At 38.2% G+C, this 21,699-nt stretch overlaps 1 protein-coding gene across 2 annotated transcripts in view; it reads right to left on the reverse strand.

Annotated features, from left to right (window-relative positions):
- Positions 1-21,699, reverse strand: part of LOC139117262 (A disintegrin and metalloproteinase with thrombospondin motifs 18-like) — a 151,908-nt gene that overhangs the window by 75,875 nt on the left and 54,334 nt on the right. The window contains exons 1-2 of one of the 2 annotated variants that reach the window (XM_070680209.1): positions 707-1,676; positions 237-300 (exon numbers count right to left, since the gene is read on the reverse strand). In XM_070680209.1, coding sequence (XP_070536310.1) covers positions 237-300; positions 707-895 — 253 coding nt within the window. In that variant the 5' untranslated portion in view covers positions 896-1,676. Of the gene's footprint in view, positions 1-236; positions 301-706; positions 1,677-21,699 lie in introns of those variants that run through there. The other variant, XM_070680210.1, reaches the window with a different exon arrangement.

The following is a 21,699-nucleotide window of genomic DNA, read 5'->3' on the forward strand; positions in this document are numbered from 1 at the left end:
AGGGTAACTTGTAATTGGGAATGCAATTGCACAAACTTCACTTTCATGAAATTGAAAGAGCAAGTCGGAGTTTACCGTCCCCATACCCACCAACATCAAAAGTACTAAAAGCATGCGAAATCGCATATACTTTGCACTTTTTTCAAGAACACGGTACATCTACTGACTTTGAACTAAAACTAATGTCTTGTTGGCAAAATGCCAGGGAAATATGATGAAGAAAACTTATACGGTACCTGCTGGGTCTTCAATCCTGCCAGTTGGGGCAGACAGCGCTTGACCCCCGCTCAACATGAAGCCCTGAAGGGAAAAAAGATCCGTTTAGAACTTTAAAACGACTAGAATAAGATTAAACAAGCTTGTTTCATATCATTACATGTTTTCCAGCTGGCAACTTTGCCCAATTGAGGAAATTCTGACCGTAAAGTGTACCAAACTGTAATGTCGTCTGCCAGCTGGCTGCAGACATGTGCGTCCGCTATAATGACATTATGTACGCATGTCTCACGTACAAGAAGTTGTAAAATCCTGGAATAGTGGGTTTAATGGGTAAGATGGACTACGTTTTGTCGTAAAAAAATACCCAAACTGGTGTGCCTATCGTGGTACAGGGCAAGGAGACCTAAAACTTGCACACAAAGTATGTCCGTTGTGATCGATCAAATCCCAGAAACCGCACAAAAGCGATTGTACTTTAAAAACGTGCCTGGGCTGGTGTTTCCGATTGTGTCAGCAGCAGTGTCATCAATACGGTGAAAACTGCTCGGCAGGAAAAACTGCGAAGCTTGAAAACTCCGACGGCTCTGAACATTGTTTCACTTTTGTTTGCTGTCCTCCTTGACGAAGTGTCAAAAGAATAGATCGCACGTCGAATCGTACAGAAAAGAACAAACATAAACCACAACAGAGTAGAGCATGCATGTGCGGAATAGCGTCTGTGTGAGTCCGGGCGGCCGAGGGTACAGTAAACCCACTGGATGGTCGTCAGAGATCCCCGGGTAAAGCTGCTGAAGGCGATCGATTTTTGCGTGGCCAAGAATAGCGTTGACTGAACAGATGGGTAGAGTCTCCGATCCCATACACGTACGGTGTGTGGACAGTTCAGTTCCGCACTGCGCGTCCGAGCTCCATCAAGTTGGAAACTATCTTTATTGGCGACAAGTACACCACCCTCACTTTACGTGTGTATGGTAATTCAGCTGAGCTGGGGTCTCGGCCAATCACGTTCCTCTCTTTGAAGACACGGTGTAGCAAGTGAATATCGCCGTAATGAGCGTTTTAAAGTTTGATGGAAGAGAAACATTCCCATGCGCAGAGTCCTGTCCCGGTCGCTGTCCCGCTACAGTCAAACACTTCCGCGTTGATTAAAAAAGTTGGGCTAGAAGTTTACCGTTCGGTGTCGTCAGAGTGCCTTCGTAACACCTATTGCAACGGAAGTCCAGAGTTGATTGCAACACAGTGACTGACGGTGTGCTCGGCGTTGGACCAATCCACAATTACTGCGATTAATCGCAAAAAGTAACAAACGCGCCCTACCAGTAAATCTTCACGAGAAATTGCCGTTGTACATACGGTTCACTCGAACTCAGTCAAACCCGAGGTGGGAAACACGGTGGGACCAAGACTTGACAGCTGCCGCGCTCAAGTGGAGTAGCCAGGGTTTCTAAAACCGTTCTGCAGTCCGCTGGGTGGCGTTAGAGCGTTCGGACCATCACTGTGTCATTTGTCTTCAGCTTATGTATGATTAATGTAAGCCTCACGGCCAATGTACGGTGGTGGCGCGACGACTTTGTTTATATATCTAATTGTACCAAAGATGACGGCTCCTCCCACTTTTGACCTGGCGATTGTCTGTCAATTTACAACTATTGAGCAATAATCTTGTCGTCACAATTCCTACCCTCAGGCTTGCTGTCGCTTACTGTGTTGTCCGCAGTTTCTTTCGCCTCACGATAGGGATGTGTGCTCAACCACATTTCGCTATCAGCGCGATAGCCTAATGTTCATCCCTAGATACAGTTGCCAAGCAACGTACGCGCAGGGCGCGCTCTGACGTGACCTTGCAATATGATCGCACTGGGCCGGATCTAGGGAGTGAAGTTTTTCATTGCAGACAGCCCGAGAGTCCAGCTCAGTAATTTATCAACATCTCTCCGCTAAGCCGCCAATGCGATTTTAAAGCTCGTAAACAATGTCTGCAACAATCAGATCTATCGCAATAAAATAAATTATACAGTCGAAACGTCAAGGCTTGCAATAAAGATAAATTGCTTACGTAAGCATTTAGGGTGATATTGAAAATCGTACAAAAGAGTTATAAATTGTGGAGCGATGTAGAGCGCGCCGCGACCTGCACCTGTCAGTTTTTATCAATTGTTAAAGCAAAACATCACCAAACAAAAGGTCGTTTTTCATCCTTTATTTCCGTTCAAACTTTGAACAGTATGGCTGTCTGAATGCAGCGAAATTCTCAGTATTTCTGTGTGTGTGTGATATATATATATATATATATATATATATATATATATATTATATATATATATATATATATATATATATATATATATATATATATATATATAAAATAAGTCCTGTGTTCTACTTGTTATCAATTTTTACCGTATATATAATATATATATATATATATTATATATATATATATATATATATATATATATACATATGTATATTATATATGAGAGAGAGAGAGAGAGAGAGAGAGAGAGAGAGACTCAGAGAGATTGATTCCCTTTGTAGGCGTCATCTTTGACAGGACATGCTGTGAGACAATAGCCAAGAATCTAACAATTCCTCATTACCAGCAAGTGAATATGCCCTCAAAATACAAAAAAATTGCTCGTAAAAATGTAAGTTAAAATTATAAAAGAATAATTGATGTCAATTCAGTGGTTGCGTTTTGCTTTTGTACATATCTTCAAATAATTAGTTTACTGATGCAGCCTTATTAGGGGTGGATGTTGATTTCACCACTAAATAACAACATTCAAAGCAGTCTGCCATGAAAAATACAAATAGGGAAAAACAATGACACAAAATAAAATCTATAGAAAATGCCCTCCAAAGAATTTTCACCACAACTGCACTCCCATACTATCCTTTCGAAAATTATATCTTTTTTAAAGCTTGACTGTAGAACTATCAAGCGGAGAGTTTTTGTCTGGAATCACTGTTAAGAAGGCCCCTAAACCTGAGATGGGGTTGGACAGATAAAAAGTCATTAAAATGATAACAAAATCTTGTAGCATTAATTAACTACAACATTTGCAGGGGTAGGGAAGGCCTATTGGTTAGATACCAATTACCGATATGAAACAGTTGATAAGCTATGAGACACACTGGCAGCAAAAAACAATGAACATCACTATGACACATCGTACTTGAAAAAATAAAAAAAATTGAGAGAAACTTTATGACACAGCAAATAGACGCAGAATGTCAGGAGAAGAGGAACACAATCGTTGATCATATTCTGTTCCGAAATCATTGGTGGAAAACGAGACAAGTGCCAATCACAGGTGCTTCCATCATTTTCTTTTTATTTGCAGGGTCAACTTTCGGGAATGCTTTTAAGATATTGGACAATATCACTATCATGACATTAATGATTTGGGTGAGGGGGGTTGAAAAGTAGTGCCTAATATTTAACTGGACCTGCTATATGATTAACCATAGAACACTGGGGTAAAAAATAAAGATAATACAATGACAAGACAGTCACTTTGCCTTTGACAAGGAGAATAAGTATGTCCTATGTGCTCAGAGAACCATACATTTGACAGCTGTGCCTTCTCTACTTTTTTTGACAAGTCTTTCATCCGGTCCGAGTGGCAAAACGGGAGGTTGCATGTGTCAAAATCAATGACACACACCAAGGAGAGGAGGGTGTTTTCTGTCTGATTTAGAGTACTTAAACAAATAAATGTCTGGCAAAATCTAATTATCTAGCACCTCTACCTAACTCCCCTAAAACCTGTTACGCTTGCAGCAAAAATAATCAAAAAAGGCTTAAAGCTTTGCTGCAGATAGTATTATTTCTCTGCAAAAGACACCGAAAACTTGCCGACTAAACAAGTGGATGGGCGTAAGCCTCTGGCAAAATAAACCAGCTCAGGTAATCAATCGGAGATTGCTCCATGATAGCCTGGGATGCAGAACTCCAGATTTGATGGACAACACTGAGGAGACAGGATCAGAAAACAATTGTTTAGAAAGAGGAAAAACAATGATGTAGAATTCCATTGCAAATATACATAACCTTGTCTGTGGTGTGTAAAAGCTAGAAGACTATGCCTGCCATAAGGGATGGGGGACTGAGCTGAATGTTGGGGGGCTGGTTATTCTTACAACGTAAACAGGCGTAAACAGACCACATGAGATGAAAGACAGTGGGGTGTAGATGGCACAAGTTGTAACAGTTCTTACTGAGGCTTTACGCAGATTATACCAGCTCTTTTATGTCTGATAATGTACCCGCATGAGGAAGAGTATAGAAGAAATTAAGATTAACTTGAAGATTTTGGCCTCGGATTGGTGTTTTTGTAGGAGAGTACAGTCCAGTCATTAGTGATAAATTTCATCCTTCTAACGGGGTGTTCATGGGGGTCTATGCTTTCTTCTCACTGATAAAAACAAAACTTGACCTGACATTCTCTGAGGAATTTCTAGTTTTTTGGCCCGTCTGGTGTGCATACTCCATGTCAATGTATCTTTCCAATCTTCCCTTTGTTACTTTTCTGTTCAGAAAATATCACATGCAGCCAGGCACCTGGTGTATCTCAACTGCTTTATTTCACATGAGCAAGAGTGAGATACAGCTATCAATGCCAGAAAAGGGACAGGAACATTCAGCATAGAATGCAAAAATCATGATAGTTTGGCAATTTTATAAAAGCTGGCAAATGAAATTTTTTGAATTTTGTTGCTGTTTTGAACAAATTTGAGAAATGTTCCCCTGACGACAAGAAATTGTTACTGCACTATACAGCGAACAGTTTGAGATGTATTTCACTCAAGGTAAGGAAAGCGTTCTCAAATACCCACATTCCAAAAGTCATCACAATTTGAACAAATCTGATTTGGTCTTCAGAAACCTACAAATAAAAAGTCAATGTTACAGTTATAAGATAATCATTGTTAAAGGAGGTGATTTTTAAAATTATTTTTTCCTAAGATGTTATCATCTCCTCACATGCAAAAATCATCATTTCTGTCAATATTTGAGTAAAAGCATCCTAAAAATACTAACAAAAATTAATGCAAGTGAGAGAAAGGTTTTCACAAAGTTGTAAGTTGATAGATCAGTTATCAACGATAATCTATTTCATAAGTTTAATCACAGTCCCTCCACCACAGGCTGTACCAGTGGTTCGATGGTACGGACCATAAAGAATAAACGCTCCTTGCCCAATGTTACATAGGACCTTTTTTCATTGCTATGACAGGATTTCAATACAAATATGATAGCTGTTTTACTTTTCAACTCAGGTAAACTCAGGATTTGCTGCAATGGTTTATATTAATTAAACACACTTCACTGCACATCTTTTTGCACTTTTTGCAGTATAGTATTAATCTATATTGAAATAACGATACCAAATACACATATCAAGTTGCCCAGAGGATATTACTGAACAATCCTTTGATCCTTAATTTTTTTATCTTCGAGTCTTTGTGCTTAGTAAAAGATATTGGTCGAAGATGAACTTGTTTTCCAGAGATGCAAGGTGTGCATTTTATATAAAAACTGATATACATCTACCGAGCTATGTAAAAATCTGTTTTCATCTGATATGCATATCCTCTACATTGTGGCACTTGGGCCCTCTTTTAATCTGTTCAGATTTGTAACTGTATAGCTGTTAACTGTGGATTGTGGTATCTGCTTAGTTCTTCTTTACACTGATTGCTAATCAGACAATTGGACAAACTTTTTTTTTGTTTCTATAACGCCCAGACTGCAGATATTTAAGATCAACCTAGAACCTGGTGACTGGCTGACCTGTGAAGCATGTGACATGAACATGCTCTGATGGTAACATATAAGAAGGATTTGCCATAGACATCAAGTCTCCAATCTGCCAATTTCATCACCACTCCGCAAAGGTTGCTGTCTGGGACATTCCATTATTTCAGAGGTGCTCAAAGCATGGTTTACCATATGAATGCCACAGATTACGTAACTGTTGCAGTTCTTTGTGTCATTCGCATTGTCTTTGGCATAATATTTTCTCTGTAGGAAGAAGTTGTCAGATAGCACATTTACAGTGCGCTTTAAAATGACAAAATATCAGGAAATGAGGGAAGGTGCAATTAACTTACACAGGTAATATATATGTACCACTACAATTAGGCCAGAACAGTATGGTAATTGGTGTCATTAACATGTGCAGGTAGACTGCCGGCAGTTAAAATATGAAGCTTGGAGATTTGGATGTCATGGTTCCTGTGTTTTTTTTTACTTCAGGTATTGTCAATTGAGATGCCTGTCTTATTGACAAGTGGAAAAATTGAAAGTCTCTTAACTACAGCTTTAAAATTGAATATGTGAGTACATGAGGGTGTATGTGTGTATGTATGTATGTATGTATGTGTCCTTTAGAAGTAAGACTTAGAAGGGGCAAATTTATTTAAATGGTTGATAGACATACATATTATTACCAATAAACTAGACAAACACAAAATGTATCATTGACAGCCTTCTTTACAGACAAATACAGAAAGCAAGACATAGTCCATACCGATATTTCAACACCAGGTTCATTATACAGATGTTGACATCTCTGTAATCTGTGTCAACAAAGATTACACTAGATCAGTTCATTCTCAGTTGGGGGGCCACTTATCAGTTTTGTACACAGATAATGAGTCTAATCTTAATTAATCAAGTAACTGTTACCAGTTTTCAGGACTTGTAGCTTTGGTCCACAGACATACAGAGACAGATGGCTGGATAGATAGCCTGTCAGACAGACAGACAGACAGACAGACAGACAGACAGTGACATAGTTTATTCAACAGTGTGTTTGGTAACTTGACATACACCACACACAATACAGACCCTAACTTGTCTATGTTATTCCTTGATGGTACAAGACAAAAATTCAGGGTTTTTTCAACTGTTTACTGTTTGTGCCCGAGTTTCCCAAGCTGTTCAGCCTAAAAACAAAATATGAATTGTCATATATCATTTCTTTGTTAAATACAAAGACCATCAGCTAGTCATGGACGGTCGCACTTCATCTCAATATTATACTGTTTTTGTAATCAGCCCTGGTCATGTTATATAACCTGCGGTGTTTCAATAATTCAAAAATTCACATCTTTTTCAAGCACAATTTGTTTTTCTGAAACAGAATCAAAACTTTCAAATGCTACACACTGCTGATATTGTCTCATTGTTTGAGGCTATTAAATCAGATTATGGAATGGTTTGAACTGGCTTGGAAGATGTCATGGCCACTGATTTTTTATCCACAAACTAGTAACTTTTCAGGACGTGAAAACAAAATGACTGCCTGTTTCTCAATCTCTCTCACAAACGAAATTAAAGAGCGTAAACAGACTTCTGTGTAATTTCTTAATAGAAGGAAATTTGCCAACTTTTAACAAGGTCAATGTCAACAGTTCCCTCGGAGACTTCAACTTGCAAGTTTCAAGGTCTAAGTTAAGCTAGTGGATCAATTGTTGTTATGGTTAAAGCAAAAACACTACAAGCAGTGTAACAGTGCTTTTCCCATCCACAATGAGCCATCGATTGAAGTGACAAAAAATTGTGACCCTTCCCAACACCCTTAAAAACAAACAAGAATACCCGTATGGTCAGTATATTTGAAAGGCTGGAAAACTGTTTATTTTCTTGTAGCGCTGGGATACCCAGTGTACTGAGTATAAATAAATATCATAGAAACAAGGTGCAATATATTTACCTAGGAACATTAGATAAAAGTTAATGTGGTAAGGAAGCGCATGAAGAGCAGGCACAAGAGATGATGTCTGAACTGTGATCAAATTATACATTGGCAACAATGACAGGTTCAAATCCACCAGACCAATCATGGATCTAGTATTTCACAGTTTTCAAGAAGGGTGTTCAGTTGCTGAGCTTTTACAGAAACAATTCGTGGTGACTGAATTATATTGTGACATACATGTAATCTAGTGAACTATAATTTCTTTTGATAGAAGAAATATTAATCCCAAAGCAAGGAGCAATCATCAGTCTACACAAAGATGTTAATTCCGGGAATAATGATTGTGCAAGCAAATTTATTTCAAGGTATGTTATCAGGGAAAATTTGATTACAGTGCAAATTTATTTGACCTGTGAAATATTCAAGAACAGGCATCAAAAGCACTGGACCACGGTCACATGGAACGATTTCGTTTGAGTCCAAACTTGATTGAAGATTTGGCTCATAATCTATTTCTTTGATGTGCGGACATTTTCTATTGGTGAGATAAATTCAAAGTGAGAAAGAACTTTAATTTAATTGTATACTTGAGAGATAGTGTTCAGATTTGGGATTTACTGTATGTGTCACAAAAGTGACAATGATGATGCATTGCGTATACATTCTACAACTCAAAAACGCATGGATTAACAATAAAGCAGTATTAAGGCACGAACAATGTCGCTGTGTCAGGTTTTACCAAAAGTTTATTTGCAAGAATCTCCAAGCCAATTGTATATATACATATACAAATACACACGCACAAAAAAAACTGTGGGGCCTGTTCTTTCCACGGCGGTTACAATCATGAGCAACAATCACACGACTGTTACGTAAAAACTTGTAATCCTACACTGCGTACACTCACGATTCAGGCCTCGTTGAACATAAAGAAACTCATCCAAAGTCTGGTGGCTGGATTTTTTGTTTTGTCCCCTGGTTTTAAAGAGGAAAGTTTATTATCAGAGTGAACACAAAAACCCAGGTGTTTGAAAAAAAAAAAAGGTGCAGGGATTGTCAATTGTTGGGCATTGGAGCATAGTCTGTCAGTGTGTCTGCGGTGCCTTGATGATGATGTAAGGGTTCAACTGGAGCAAGCCTGGGTGATTCCATTGATGGGGTAGTACCCTTGAGCCATACGATTTATGTGACTGCATGTGACAGGTGTTAAGTTTACTTTGTTACACATCAATGATACCTGTATGTGCTCCTTATACACTCATCCGTGTAATACTCTATTATAGGTACCATGTGTTTTCCCTACCTGCGAATAAATGCTGGTATTTATACTTGTCAGAAGGATTTTTGTAATGAACAGGTAGGGGTTGAATTGAAATTTTCTAAACAGCGGTGATTTCAAAAGATATGTATGATGATCTGTGCATTTGCATAGTTATATAACAATGCATTTTTTTTATTTTTGAAGACCTATTTTTCAGTTTTAATTACAGACATTTTTAAAGTTTTGTTTATGTTGAGGAAATGCCACATAATGAGGGTGGATTTTCCTGCCTCAAACATTGTCTCGGCCATGGACGAATGGCTGAATCGGCTAAAAATCTCAAAAAAGTGTTATGCAAAGCTTAGTTTTATACAATAAAGGCAATATACAGTGTATAGACGGTCCTTTCACTTTGACCTGTCCGTACACAATTCCCTGTAAACAGGTCTACACTCACTACTGATAGCAATGGGTTTGTCCACACTCACTATTGATAGCAATGGGTTTGGGCCAAACCATTGTGGTGAAAGGGTTAAACATTATTTATACTGAGCTTTATTTTGCTGTGTGTCTGTCATCCCTGACCATGACAGCTCCACGTATACTACTACAAATTAATTTTAGAATGACACTTAACTATACTAAGTGCAATGTTCACATTTCCAAAAATTATTAAGCCACATTAAGCCAACTAATGGGATTGAACGGATGAACTGCCAAATCAAATGGAACTTGGAAGAGGGGTAGTTCTGAACAGCAACTTCATGGAAAACTTGGCACACTTCAAACCCAATCCAGCCGGTCAGTTGTGATCTGTGATCTCTCGGGAGACGAAGGATTAATCATTGTCCAAGGCTCAAGAAACTGCAAGTGTTTTATTCACAAACACTGACGATGATTTGACGATGATTTGATAATGATTAGATAATGAGAGGATTTGATGAATTCTTAGAAATGTTTATTTTGCCATTACAAAATTAAATAAGTAGCAAAGCACGTTCTAACTTACAAACTCGTTGAATCAATCTAGAAATATCTGGAAGCCTCCGTGCTTCAGCTCTGTATCAGCATGAGTAAGACGTCAAACGTTCTACCATGAAAGAGAAGTTTTATGGAAAAGAAAATCACATCTGAGAAATGATGCTTGATCAAACAATAGAGAAAACTACAAAGAAATACGGCAGAAAATAAATTTAACGTGAAATGGAGTCAATTAAACCAATATGCAACAAAGCCCATCAGAGAGATAGATAAAAACACTCTGATAGCAAAGAACTGGTGTTCCTTATTGTACATTACAGCGTTCACAGTCCAGCCAAGATTAACGTATTGAGACTGTACAGGATGTTGATTGGGGGTTTCGATAACTGATCTTGACCTCAACACGATAAGGTCAACTAGCATGGTGACCTCATCACTGTTTACTGTTGGATTTTAATCTACCAGTCACTGATATATACACCGTATGTACTGTGTTCTGTGTCCAGGCAGAAATGCATTAAAAGCTCAGGCGAGTCTCAGTAAGGGTCCCCTCTACCTAATGCACCAAGATTACTGATATTTGGAGTGTCCTCAGTGACTCTTAGAGCCAGATTGTTTTGGATTCATTGGTACCGTAAAACGTCTTTCTTACCATCCTATATTGAGAATGCACAAGTGATGTCCAGATACACAATATAACGTATGCAATTGGTAAAACGTTATACAGTTTTATTTTGAAACTAATAACACACTTTCGTCTGAAAATATCAAAATAACCAGGAAGTAAAATACTGTTATGTACTCATCAGGACTTTGTAGATTTCATCAAACACAAAATCAAGCAGAAAATATGGCATTATCAAAATTAGAAGCCATGAAACACACTTTGACAATTTTGCCAAGAAAGAGTGTAAAAGTAAATAAACTATAATCATCACTTTTAACTGTTAAACTATTTGTGAAATTCATATTCCCAAAAGTGTCTGGTATTCATGACCTTTGAACTCTGTGTGGACACTGATGTGTTCAGATATCTCTTGCTCACTCGATAAGTTCCTCTCCCACGATGCAATGGGAGGAGCTATGACATGATAACAGACTTGATTCCAAACCGTTATTTTGAATCCTGATTTTCAGCCGCAAAAATAGCTGTAACTTTTCATGATTTTTTTCACCATTTTCATTTTATATACGAGTCAATTTCAAGTTTTTGTTCTTCTCCTTACAGCGTGTTTAAGCACACTACATTGTATTTCGCTTGTCAACAGTGTCCATATATGTGTAAAATTCACTGTTATTGTTTACATTTGAATTCCAGTCTGGACCAGAATTCTTTTATCAAGAATAGCAATGCAGGTTGACTTAAGCCAACAAATTGTCACACATACAGACATCGGGTTCACACACCCCCCCCCCCCCCCACCCATACATACACAGAGGTAACAATTGAGCAGTTTGCCCTCAACAGATAAACCACCAACTTGAGAAGGTTCACTTTGACACACAACATTTTATGTATTGGTGTATGGTGTAGGGCTGACTTAATCAAATTATATTACCATGCCCTGCCCGTTGCATTTTGATCGGTCAAGCTGAACCACGTGACTGACCACAAATACACAGTAATGGTTTGTTTACATGCCCGTGAATATGAATAATAAGATTAACAACTCAAAGTATTGTAACTTTACAGCTCAAACGTAAATCATAATCAATCACAAAATAAAATGGAGCACTTGTGGGCCAAGTTGAGATACTTTTTTCTGAAAACATCTCCGGATTTGCCAATTTTTTACAGTGCGCGTGACAGTGCGTCGCGTATTGCTCAGTTTCTGGGGCCCAGTTGTCGTGGGCTACTGAAATTTTCGGAAATTTTGACGGTTTTCTTGGGTTCGCTGATAATATAATGGAAATAACAGACTCCGCTCTGACCATTAACGTTTATTTATGGGCGCGGGCTCGAGGAAAGCCAAATTAACGGGCTCGGCAAGCCTCGCCCATTAATTTTTGGCTTTCGTCTCGCCCTTACCCACAAATAAACGTTAATGGTCAGCACGTCACCCATTATTTCTATAATATTCCTAACTTCATTTTAAGACTTCAGGAATCTTGAAATTTTGCGGGCACACTTTCTCTGGGATTGTGTTGGCCATTTACTTCGCTCCAGCACTAAAACTGTCACATGTTATTGCTACCAGGACACTGAAAAATTCACTTTTATTTGACGATGAATTTGCAGGCACCGAATGATTTTGAAACTCTGCAGACCTCAACTCTAAGTGTTTGATAGGCTCCACAGGAAAGACATTAATCCATCAACATCACAAATTTTCATTTCCGGTGCACATGCCTTGCCAACAAGACCCTTCATGAAAAACATGTGACATTTCATGCAAGATCAGCTACAAGTCATTTCACAGAACATTAAAGTCGCTCTTCAACAGCAAATGCAGTTATCTCTGTTTCTGCTTTGCCTGTAACCTCTCTCCCGCTCTGTATCGCTGTAATTAGCAGTGTATCTGCTTTGCCGGATATTTTTCCACACACGATGAAGGAAATACATCTGGTGCACATGTCAAAGATAGGTTGGCCACTTTTAAGAGACACTTGCCAAGGTCACTAAAAGCCTGGCAAACTTTTTGGTGACCTTATGACCTTCGAATTTGCATATACTCGAACTGATTCCATCGCAATCCAAGACTTCAGTCAAACTATAAATGTACCTGTTGCAACATTATTCTGTTGTCAGTTCAATTTTTCCAAAATGGGAGCCAAGAGTATAGAAAAACTTAACAGCTACTTTTTAATACTAAAATATTCAAGTCCCAGTTTCATCCAAGGGACACCAATGCAAGTCTTTAAGTGTATCAGTTTCTCGCAAAGCTATAAGATGGAATGTGCTAATTGACTTGAGAGAAGTAGATATGCCATTTTGAAAAAAAGGTGACTGATATTTTGATTTTCTTAGCAAGGAGATAAAATAATTTCATCCTTGTGATTGAGATGGTAGGTACAGTCGTTGGAACTCTGCTCACAGTTTACCAGGGAACTCTACGACCAATGTAAACACTGTATCTAGGGTACCTTGGTGATTGATGAAAGTTAAAACATGTTTGTTAACAATGAATATCAACAAATTTAAATGTTCTACTTATGTTGATGTGATGTATCTAGATAGCATGCATGAAATACATTGTTTGTAAACAAGAAAGTCACACACGCACACTTCCGATGACACCCTCCATTTAATAACTAGATGCAGATTTGTTGACATTGACATTGTAGTTGCTAAATATGACATTAAACTGGTCCAATAATCATTTCCATTCAAGGTAATATATTACCAGGTCCATGGGACAATTGTGATTTACAAATTTAAGTAGGACCATCCTGAACCACTGATAATTAGTAGTTAAATTGACATTGTAGTTGCTAAAGTATCATTTTCCCTTTCTATGATTTCGTAAATTTTTTGACAAATAATTTCTTTGCGTAATAGTGAGAGAACAGTACCATAATAGAATCAATCCTTTCATAAAAATATTAATTATTAAAGCTGAAAAGTAGCTGCACAAAAAGTCATGCACTTTTTACAAAGTAACTCTATGAAAATTGTAAAATAAGCTAAGCTTCCATAGAAATAGCCGTCAACGAGTGTGGTTAATTGAAATTTATGTCAAAAATGTCATGAAAACAGATCCATCCCTTTCATTCTCGAGCTTTGGAATAATCCAGTTGTTTGTTTTGGTTTGGTTAGAGCTATGTACTAAGAACTGGGGGTCAGAGGATTTGGCTGAAGCCCGCACATCGAGTATCAGATTGTTAGTTAAAGCTTTACATCTGTAGGATGCATATATACACACTGATGAAATAAATGACTGGAACATTTTTGGACTGAATAGCATACCAGCCGAGGATTCCTCAAGCAAAGCTTATACTGTAAACTGAAAATGTCATTAGCGCTTCACAAAACAAAGAAAAACACACAGTCTAGTGAAAAGAAGATGAAAGATTTTGTCGTCGAGAGCGGGTTGGGATAACAGGGTTGTAAGCAAGACCAGGATGTTTATTGAAAAAAGCGGGTGGCACACTGAAAACATACTTCAGAGGCTGAGAGTGCATGTTTAAAAAGCCTTTCTTGGACTGATTATGATATACAAAGGATTAATGTCTCTGATACTATGTAACGGATGTTATTATCAAGCAGCATCTGACAAGATCATCAGCCGTGTTTAAGTTATTTTGCGAGCAGATATGCAACGGGCGACTGAGATTGCGGAGTGTAGATGGAGAACTGATGCACACCGAATGGTGTTTTTTTGCAAACTATTCACGTTTAACGGTCACAGTCTATCGTTACCTTTCAGGCCTGTCCTGTGTTCTGATAATATAGCTGAACATTTAATGGGTTCATGGGAATTCGCTTTTCTGTAGGGTCATGTTGACAAAAAGCTGAGAGGACGCAACATGTATGGCTAGGGCAGATTATCTGGTCCGATTACTGACCCGACGTGCCCATGCATTTCACACAAGTTTTGTACAGTCACACTTTGTAGGTCAGAGAGAGGTCAGCTGTCGGCTCAGACTGTTGAAATAGTACCTATACACAAATTCCGACTATTTCATTGTCCTGCAATACCTATGTGAGTTGTGATATGTATGGACTTTCCTCTCTCTTCTTGTGAGTTGACGAAAGAAAATGACATTTTGACACAGCCAATACATAATGATGCTGCCTGCTGCTTGGTAGTAACTTGGGGCCATGCAAACGGAATGAAGCGGTTACCATATTACATGCACATTTGTGAAAATTTTTCATACAAGCCATGATTTTACTCGCGTCTTTGTACTCAATCCTGATGAGTGTGTTCTGAAAGTCATTTTGACATGCCATTGACATTGACTCAATGCTGCATCAAGACAGTTCTTTGCTTCATTAAAATTCCATATATATATAAATAGAGCGGTCTGAAGGAAATTTAACAAATTTTGAAATTGGCTCAATGGTTTCAAAACTCTGAAAAGTTACAGGGAACACTGTCATTGATTCTGAAATGATTTAACAAGTTCACTCAATCCAAGGATTTATATTTTGGTTCAACACTGTCAAAGAAAGGGTTGTATCCGCTGAGGTTTGAGCGAGCTTGTATATTAGTTTTCAATTCACATGTATTAACTTGGGGATCTCCTTACATTCGTATTTGTAAAAACTTGTCTTTCTGTTGATTACTAGTGGAAAGTCAGGTCGAGTTTCTCCCCACAGAATGCATGCATTGGGTTGAAGTTTCACGTGCAAAGTATCAATTTGTCATACCACTGTACAGCAAACATGGAATGTGAGACATGTGAATGGATAACCTTCACGAAAAACTGTGAAAACATTGAAAATTTACCGCGATTCTGCCGAAAACACTTTCATTCCATTGAATACAGCCATTCAAAAGATTTAACGGTTCACTTACAAACAGGCTCACTTTCTGGGCGTTTAAAATCACACACAAGCGAATTAAACCCGGCCCTCCGAGGGAGGTCTCTCTCCTGCCTTCAAGACAGCTTTGGTTCCCCTTGTCAACTTCTAAATGTTTTTAAGAAAGAGAGTAAATCTGATCATTAGGGATTAGTTGGGCTGAGTCACCACCTAAGGCCCAAAACAGTTTGCAGTATGGATGCATGACTTTAAAAGCCAATAAAATCACAAGAGAATCCATGACCCATGTAGCTGTTCTGACCTTCTCACATGAAATGAACTGTTATTTGGTATGCTTTAAAAAGATAAGTTTCTGCATGAAGCTGTTATCTGAGTGATAACTTATTGCTGTTCACTCTTTATGATCAACCATTTTTTGAAGGGTATTTCTCCTGTTTTCCATGTCAGCAAAACCGATGCAAGTTGATCATGTGACCATTTCAACATCCAATCAGCATAGAGAAGATGAACTTTGCTGCATGTTTAGTTTTCAAATACAATTGCATGTCTTTACAATACATACCACATGATTAACCCTTTGAGTGCTGTAATTTTTCCCGCCAAAATTTTAGTGTAACATTTTACCAATGTTTATGAATTTTTCTGTAATTTGTTGATAATTTTGGACCAAACAGACATCACATTTCTTGGCTACAGTTTTTTATCAAATTTCTGGCAGAAATCTGAAAAAATTTGATCAGGCTACATTTTATAAAGGGTACAAAAATTGACTTTGGCGCTCAAAGGGTTAAAACAGCCCTGACATTCAAGATGACATTAAAGTAAGACATGGCTGTCACACAATGTAAAACTGTTGAATTTCCAACAAACCACATCATTTTTGCAAGAGATTTTAATTAAATGAGAAAAAACAGAACTTTTTTTTTTCTGAGTATATCAGGATTGTCAAATATTGACATGTCAAGTATTGACAGTATTTTGATTCATAGTTTGTCACTATCATCATAAACTTCCCCTTGCTTATCCTAGCTCGTATTCAAACCGGAAAGGGTAGGGGGCTTGTATGGTGGAGGGGGGCTTGTCTTGGGGACTTTCATGATCAATAATGATCAATAGATACAAAAATACCTCCCTCCTAACTGAATATTTAATTGTACCACAGCTTACTAAGGGCCCAGTATTCTGCAGTCTTGCCAAATTGTCTGTATAATAGATGCATACTACGTAAACCAATTTTTTTTGTATATGTGACCACAGTACCTCCACACACTGAGGAGAGACAGCAGTGAGACATATCAGTGTATTAAGCACTTTAGGCAGGTGCTTTAGGCCATGGTACATCTACAGCAGTGCAGTGTTCATTCTAGGACGTAAAAACAAGGGGCCACTTTGGGCCCCTACTCCTGTCCCAAGGGGGCCATTTTATAAAATCGGGGGCCGTCATGATCACACATGTAAAACCCTTGAATTTTCTGCTGAAAATACCATAGTCTATCAAGTCAAGAAAAGGAGAATACTAGAGATCGGGCACCTGACCTGTAACCAACAAAGCCTACAGCAAAGTTGTGCTCCGTATACGCAATAGGCCCAACAATGACAGCAGCAAACTAACCGTTTGGTTTGATTCAATTGTTTACGTAACTTAGGGGCAACATCAAAAGTTCAATGAAGGATAAAAAACTTAATTTTTAGTTTGGGGGTGGGGGGGTTTTGACCTAAAAAGTTTCTATCCTACAAATCGATTTAAGGTAAAAATTGCCAGGGGAATGAATATTTTGAAAAAATAGAGCAGAAATGCACACTTTCGTGTTGAATCCAGCGGAGGGAGTTGTTTTAACACGGTGCAGAGCTGCACCTGGCCTAGTTAGTGTAAACAATGCAGGCTGTTGGCTTCTGTTGCACCATAGACGGTAGTTTCTCTACTGTTTCTGGTTGCACTCGGAATTTATTTTTAATTATATCTTGCTACATTTCTGGTGCATGTGTAGTCCGCCTGAATGGAGCAGTGTGAACTGAGTTGTTACAACCACCAGGACAGATGAGATAGTTTTTATGCCTCTGGAAGGAGAAACCTGGACTTTATTGTTGTTGTTCTTGTTCATTCATTGATAAACTTCAAGTTTGTTGTTAGTATGTTGTATTTACATTGGATGAAACACAAAGTGTGTTCCCAATCTTAAGCCCCACTAGCTGTATCTTTTAGCGTTATTTTTATGATTTTACTTTCAAACTAAAATAAGTTTGTGACAATGTAGTCATTTAGGTCTGTGTACACACTGCCGGGGCTATATATGCAATTTTGAACAAGATAAAGATTACACTGCGATTAAATGTTCGCCCAAACATTAAATCACAGCCCCATGCAGAAAAGCTAAAACCCTTGATACTATGCATATCTGCAGTTAAATCGTCATACAAACTGCACAGCGTAGTCCAAACTGTAATCCACAAGGGTGAATGTTTTCAACTATGACATTGTATGTTCTGATTCCTTTTTAATTTACCAATTTTGAAAATGCCAGGAAATCAAAATGACCGTTAATAAAATTTTAATTTACATGTCAAATGTTTCTGAAAGGAATGGTTTCCTAATGCAGTAAAAGCTCATATCTCTTAAGAGGGTAGATTTCAGAGAGGAAAGAATAGGTAGATAATTTGACGTCAACAAATTTCAAGAGTTACAGCTAGTGGGGCCTTAACGATGCATTACTTTATTTCACCCCTAAATTGACTGATCCTTAGCTTCGCTTTACATCTATTAGATAGAGCCTGGCAACAGGTTCAATATAAGTCAATTAAGTTTCTAGGGGGTGGGGGAGGTTTGGGGGGAAACTAAGGGAATTAAGTTTTTTATCCTACATTGAACTTTTGACGTCGCCCCTTTTGTGATGAATTATTGATGTCGGACTTTAACAACTGCACAAATTACTACGGACTGTGATTTTGACTGGAAACGATCATGATCAAAGCTTAGCGCACCGGTAGGATTTCTCCGAGTGGCCCCCGATTTGCACTGGTCGACAATTATCACACTGATAGTGATACAACACGAGAGTGTAACCCGTACGACCTACATAAAGTGATCGATACATCAACTTTTAAACATAACTTGTATGTATTAGCAAATTTACGATCATTGGTTCTGATCTGGCTACTCTGGATAACGAGATATGTCCGACCTAAACTGTATTGCTCTTCAAAACGATCATATGGCCGGCCAAGCATGAATGCTTTCCTTGCAGTGTTCAACGTTTCGCTGGTATGGACGATAGACGTTGCAAACGCTTCAATTTAAGGGACTGCCCGATCATCCTGGGTTCATCAACTATTATATAGTACTGGCGTTAAAAATCTGAGCGGCGACTAGCTTTTCACGATAACGCGGCGGCCGCGGCCGGAGCCGTTGTTTACACTCATCGATCGTACCACATGCGCACGGCTCCAATACACCATTGCCCCTACATCAGTCCTTTTTACCCAGCTTCCTATGTACCACCATATATGCCGTAGTGGGCAAAGGTCGAAGGGTAACTGAATCGTTTAACATGGCACACTATGACTGAGGTAATGACCTTCGGAGAGCTACGTAAATGTACGAACTATTAGTTAGTGAACTCTGCGTGATCGACCGACCCATTCATAAATGTTGCGCCTTGGTGGCGCATCAAAGGTAGAAATGAGGGCCATTCAAGATTTTTTTTGCGCAATTTGCGCAATGGCGCGTCCTAGAATTAACTCTGTCTACAGTTTCAATAATTTACGACTCCCCTTCTCCATACTATGATTTATAACACCCTTTCCCAACACCTTAAAGTGTGATGGTGACTGATTTGCACATACTTGGAAATTATATAATGATACAGTGGCTGATGACCGTTAGGCAAACGTTGATTGTACACGTATTTGTATATACTGGTATATATGTATGATTGACATGTCACTGATATCATAAAACATAAAAGGCAGAAAGCGCCTCAGGGAATGCCTTTGCGACAATCAAAACAATTATTTTCTGGTCTGCTTAAAAGAAACATTAAAATGGTTTGACATGACAAACATAAATTTTCTAGATTGACTATGAAATCCTATTTCTGTGATTAAATTACTTTTTCCAATGGACTCTGGTCTTACAGCAACTTTTTCTTTATGGATGAGAGAAAACTGCAATAGTTTCAACCACCAACAAAGTAAATTGTAATATTCAAACAGGTATGCGAGCTTGTTTTGACAGTAAATTTCTTCTTTATTCAGGCACAATTCACATCCACTGAGCTGGTTATTACGCCACTGCTTTGATGTCCCGTGAAAGAAGTACATGGTCAAGAGACACGAGCCTGGGGCCATAATCTGAATGACAGGCTGCAGTCTGGCCAACTAACATCAGGACAATACTATTGCCTGTTTTTTTTTGTTTCTGAGGTACCAAGGACAATGTAGGGTTAATTAGCATACACAGGGGATGATGCAGTACACAGGCAGAGAGTGTGACAGTGCAGGCTCAGACAACAGACTCATTCAATTGTTGTGTTTTATACGTTGTTTCTTTTGCAATGGTGTCTGTTTGGCTTCTTGGTGCATAATACAACTGGTACATGTTGCTGGTGCTTGCAGAGGAAAACAACAGATGAAGAAACATGTATGTCATATTTTATCTAAACCTCTTTCTTGGTGGTCATTTTTTCCTTGCTATGATAATTGGCACTTGACACAGTTTACCAAGACCAGAAGAGAATCACATTGAATCATTTTTTTCATTTTCTACCCCTCTCTTAGAATAACCTCTGATATGTTGATGTAAAACACTAATTAAAGGTATACAGTTACCTGTAATCTAAATATGCCCATATATGGTCAGAGGGTCGTTCCTGGTATTCAAAATGCCCATGTAAGGGCGCTGTTTTTAAAAAGCGGCCACCCGCTTAAAATCTGTGATTGGTTAGATTTTCTCTTTCCATGGTAACTGAGGCAAAATTGGAACAGGTGACAGTATACCTTTAAGCTGCAATGCTGATAGGATTTTTCTGTACGCTGGTATTTACAAGTTTGATTTGGAGTATTAATTCTTATCGTAAAAGTCCACTTGCCCAGAAACACACTAAAAATGCAAACAGTATTTCTCTTTTGAGATAATTAAATATACATTTCAGTTTTCTCCCTAGACCATACAAGCGACCTAGCGGCCGATATAGCTCCGCTGTGTTTATGTACAGAAGAACTATTTTTGACACATGTTGATGAAGAAGGTGGAAATCTTTGATAACTCAATGCAGTGGCCAGAAAAATGTGGCTAAAATAAGCTGCAAAAATACAAAATTGAAGATTTCATCATACTTTGAATATATCACATCCATCATCCCTAAGAAACATGTCAACCAAAGCTATCTGATGAGTAGTTTTTTGAGAGTAAAATATTCTGACCAAAAATGGCAACAATTGCCCCCCAAAAATAAAAATTGCAGATTTCATCATAATTTCCATAAATATCATTTAGTTCATCTGTAGAAACCTGTATACCAAATTTCAAAACTATCAGACCAGTACTTTTTGAGAAATACATTTTTTGACCAAAAATGGCAAAAATTGCCTTAAAAATGCAAATTTGCATATTTCTGCACAATTTGAACAAATCTGAAATAGATCATCCCTAGGGACATATGTACCAAATATAAAAGCTATCTGACCAGTAGTTTTGAAGAAGATTTTTAAAGATTTTTTTACCAAAAATGACAAAAATTGCCTTAAAAATACAAATATGCAAATTTCACCACCATTTGAACAAATCTGATTTAAGTCACCCTAAGCAAACTGCATATCAAATTTCAAAGCAATCGAACGAGTGGTTTCAGAGAAGATTTTTTTACCAAAAACACAAAAAAATGCCCCAAAAATACAAATATGCAAATATCACCATGATTTGAACAAACTGAAGTAAGGTCACCCCAAGTGAACTGCATATAAAATTTCAAAGCAATTGGACTTGTGGTTTCAGAGGAGAAGGCAATTGTTGACGGACGACGGACGCCGGACGCCGGACGCCGGACGACGACGGATAATCAACCTATTTGATAAGCTCCGCGTCGCTGACAGCGGAGCTAAAA

Source organism: Ptychodera flava, chromosome 18 (assembly GCF_041260155.1).
Source record: "Ptychodera flava strain L36383 chromosome 18, AS_Pfla_20210202, whole genome shotgun sequence".
Taxonomy (NCBI): Eukaryota; Metazoa; Hemichordata; class Enteropneusta; family Ptychoderidae; genus Ptychodera; species Ptychodera flava.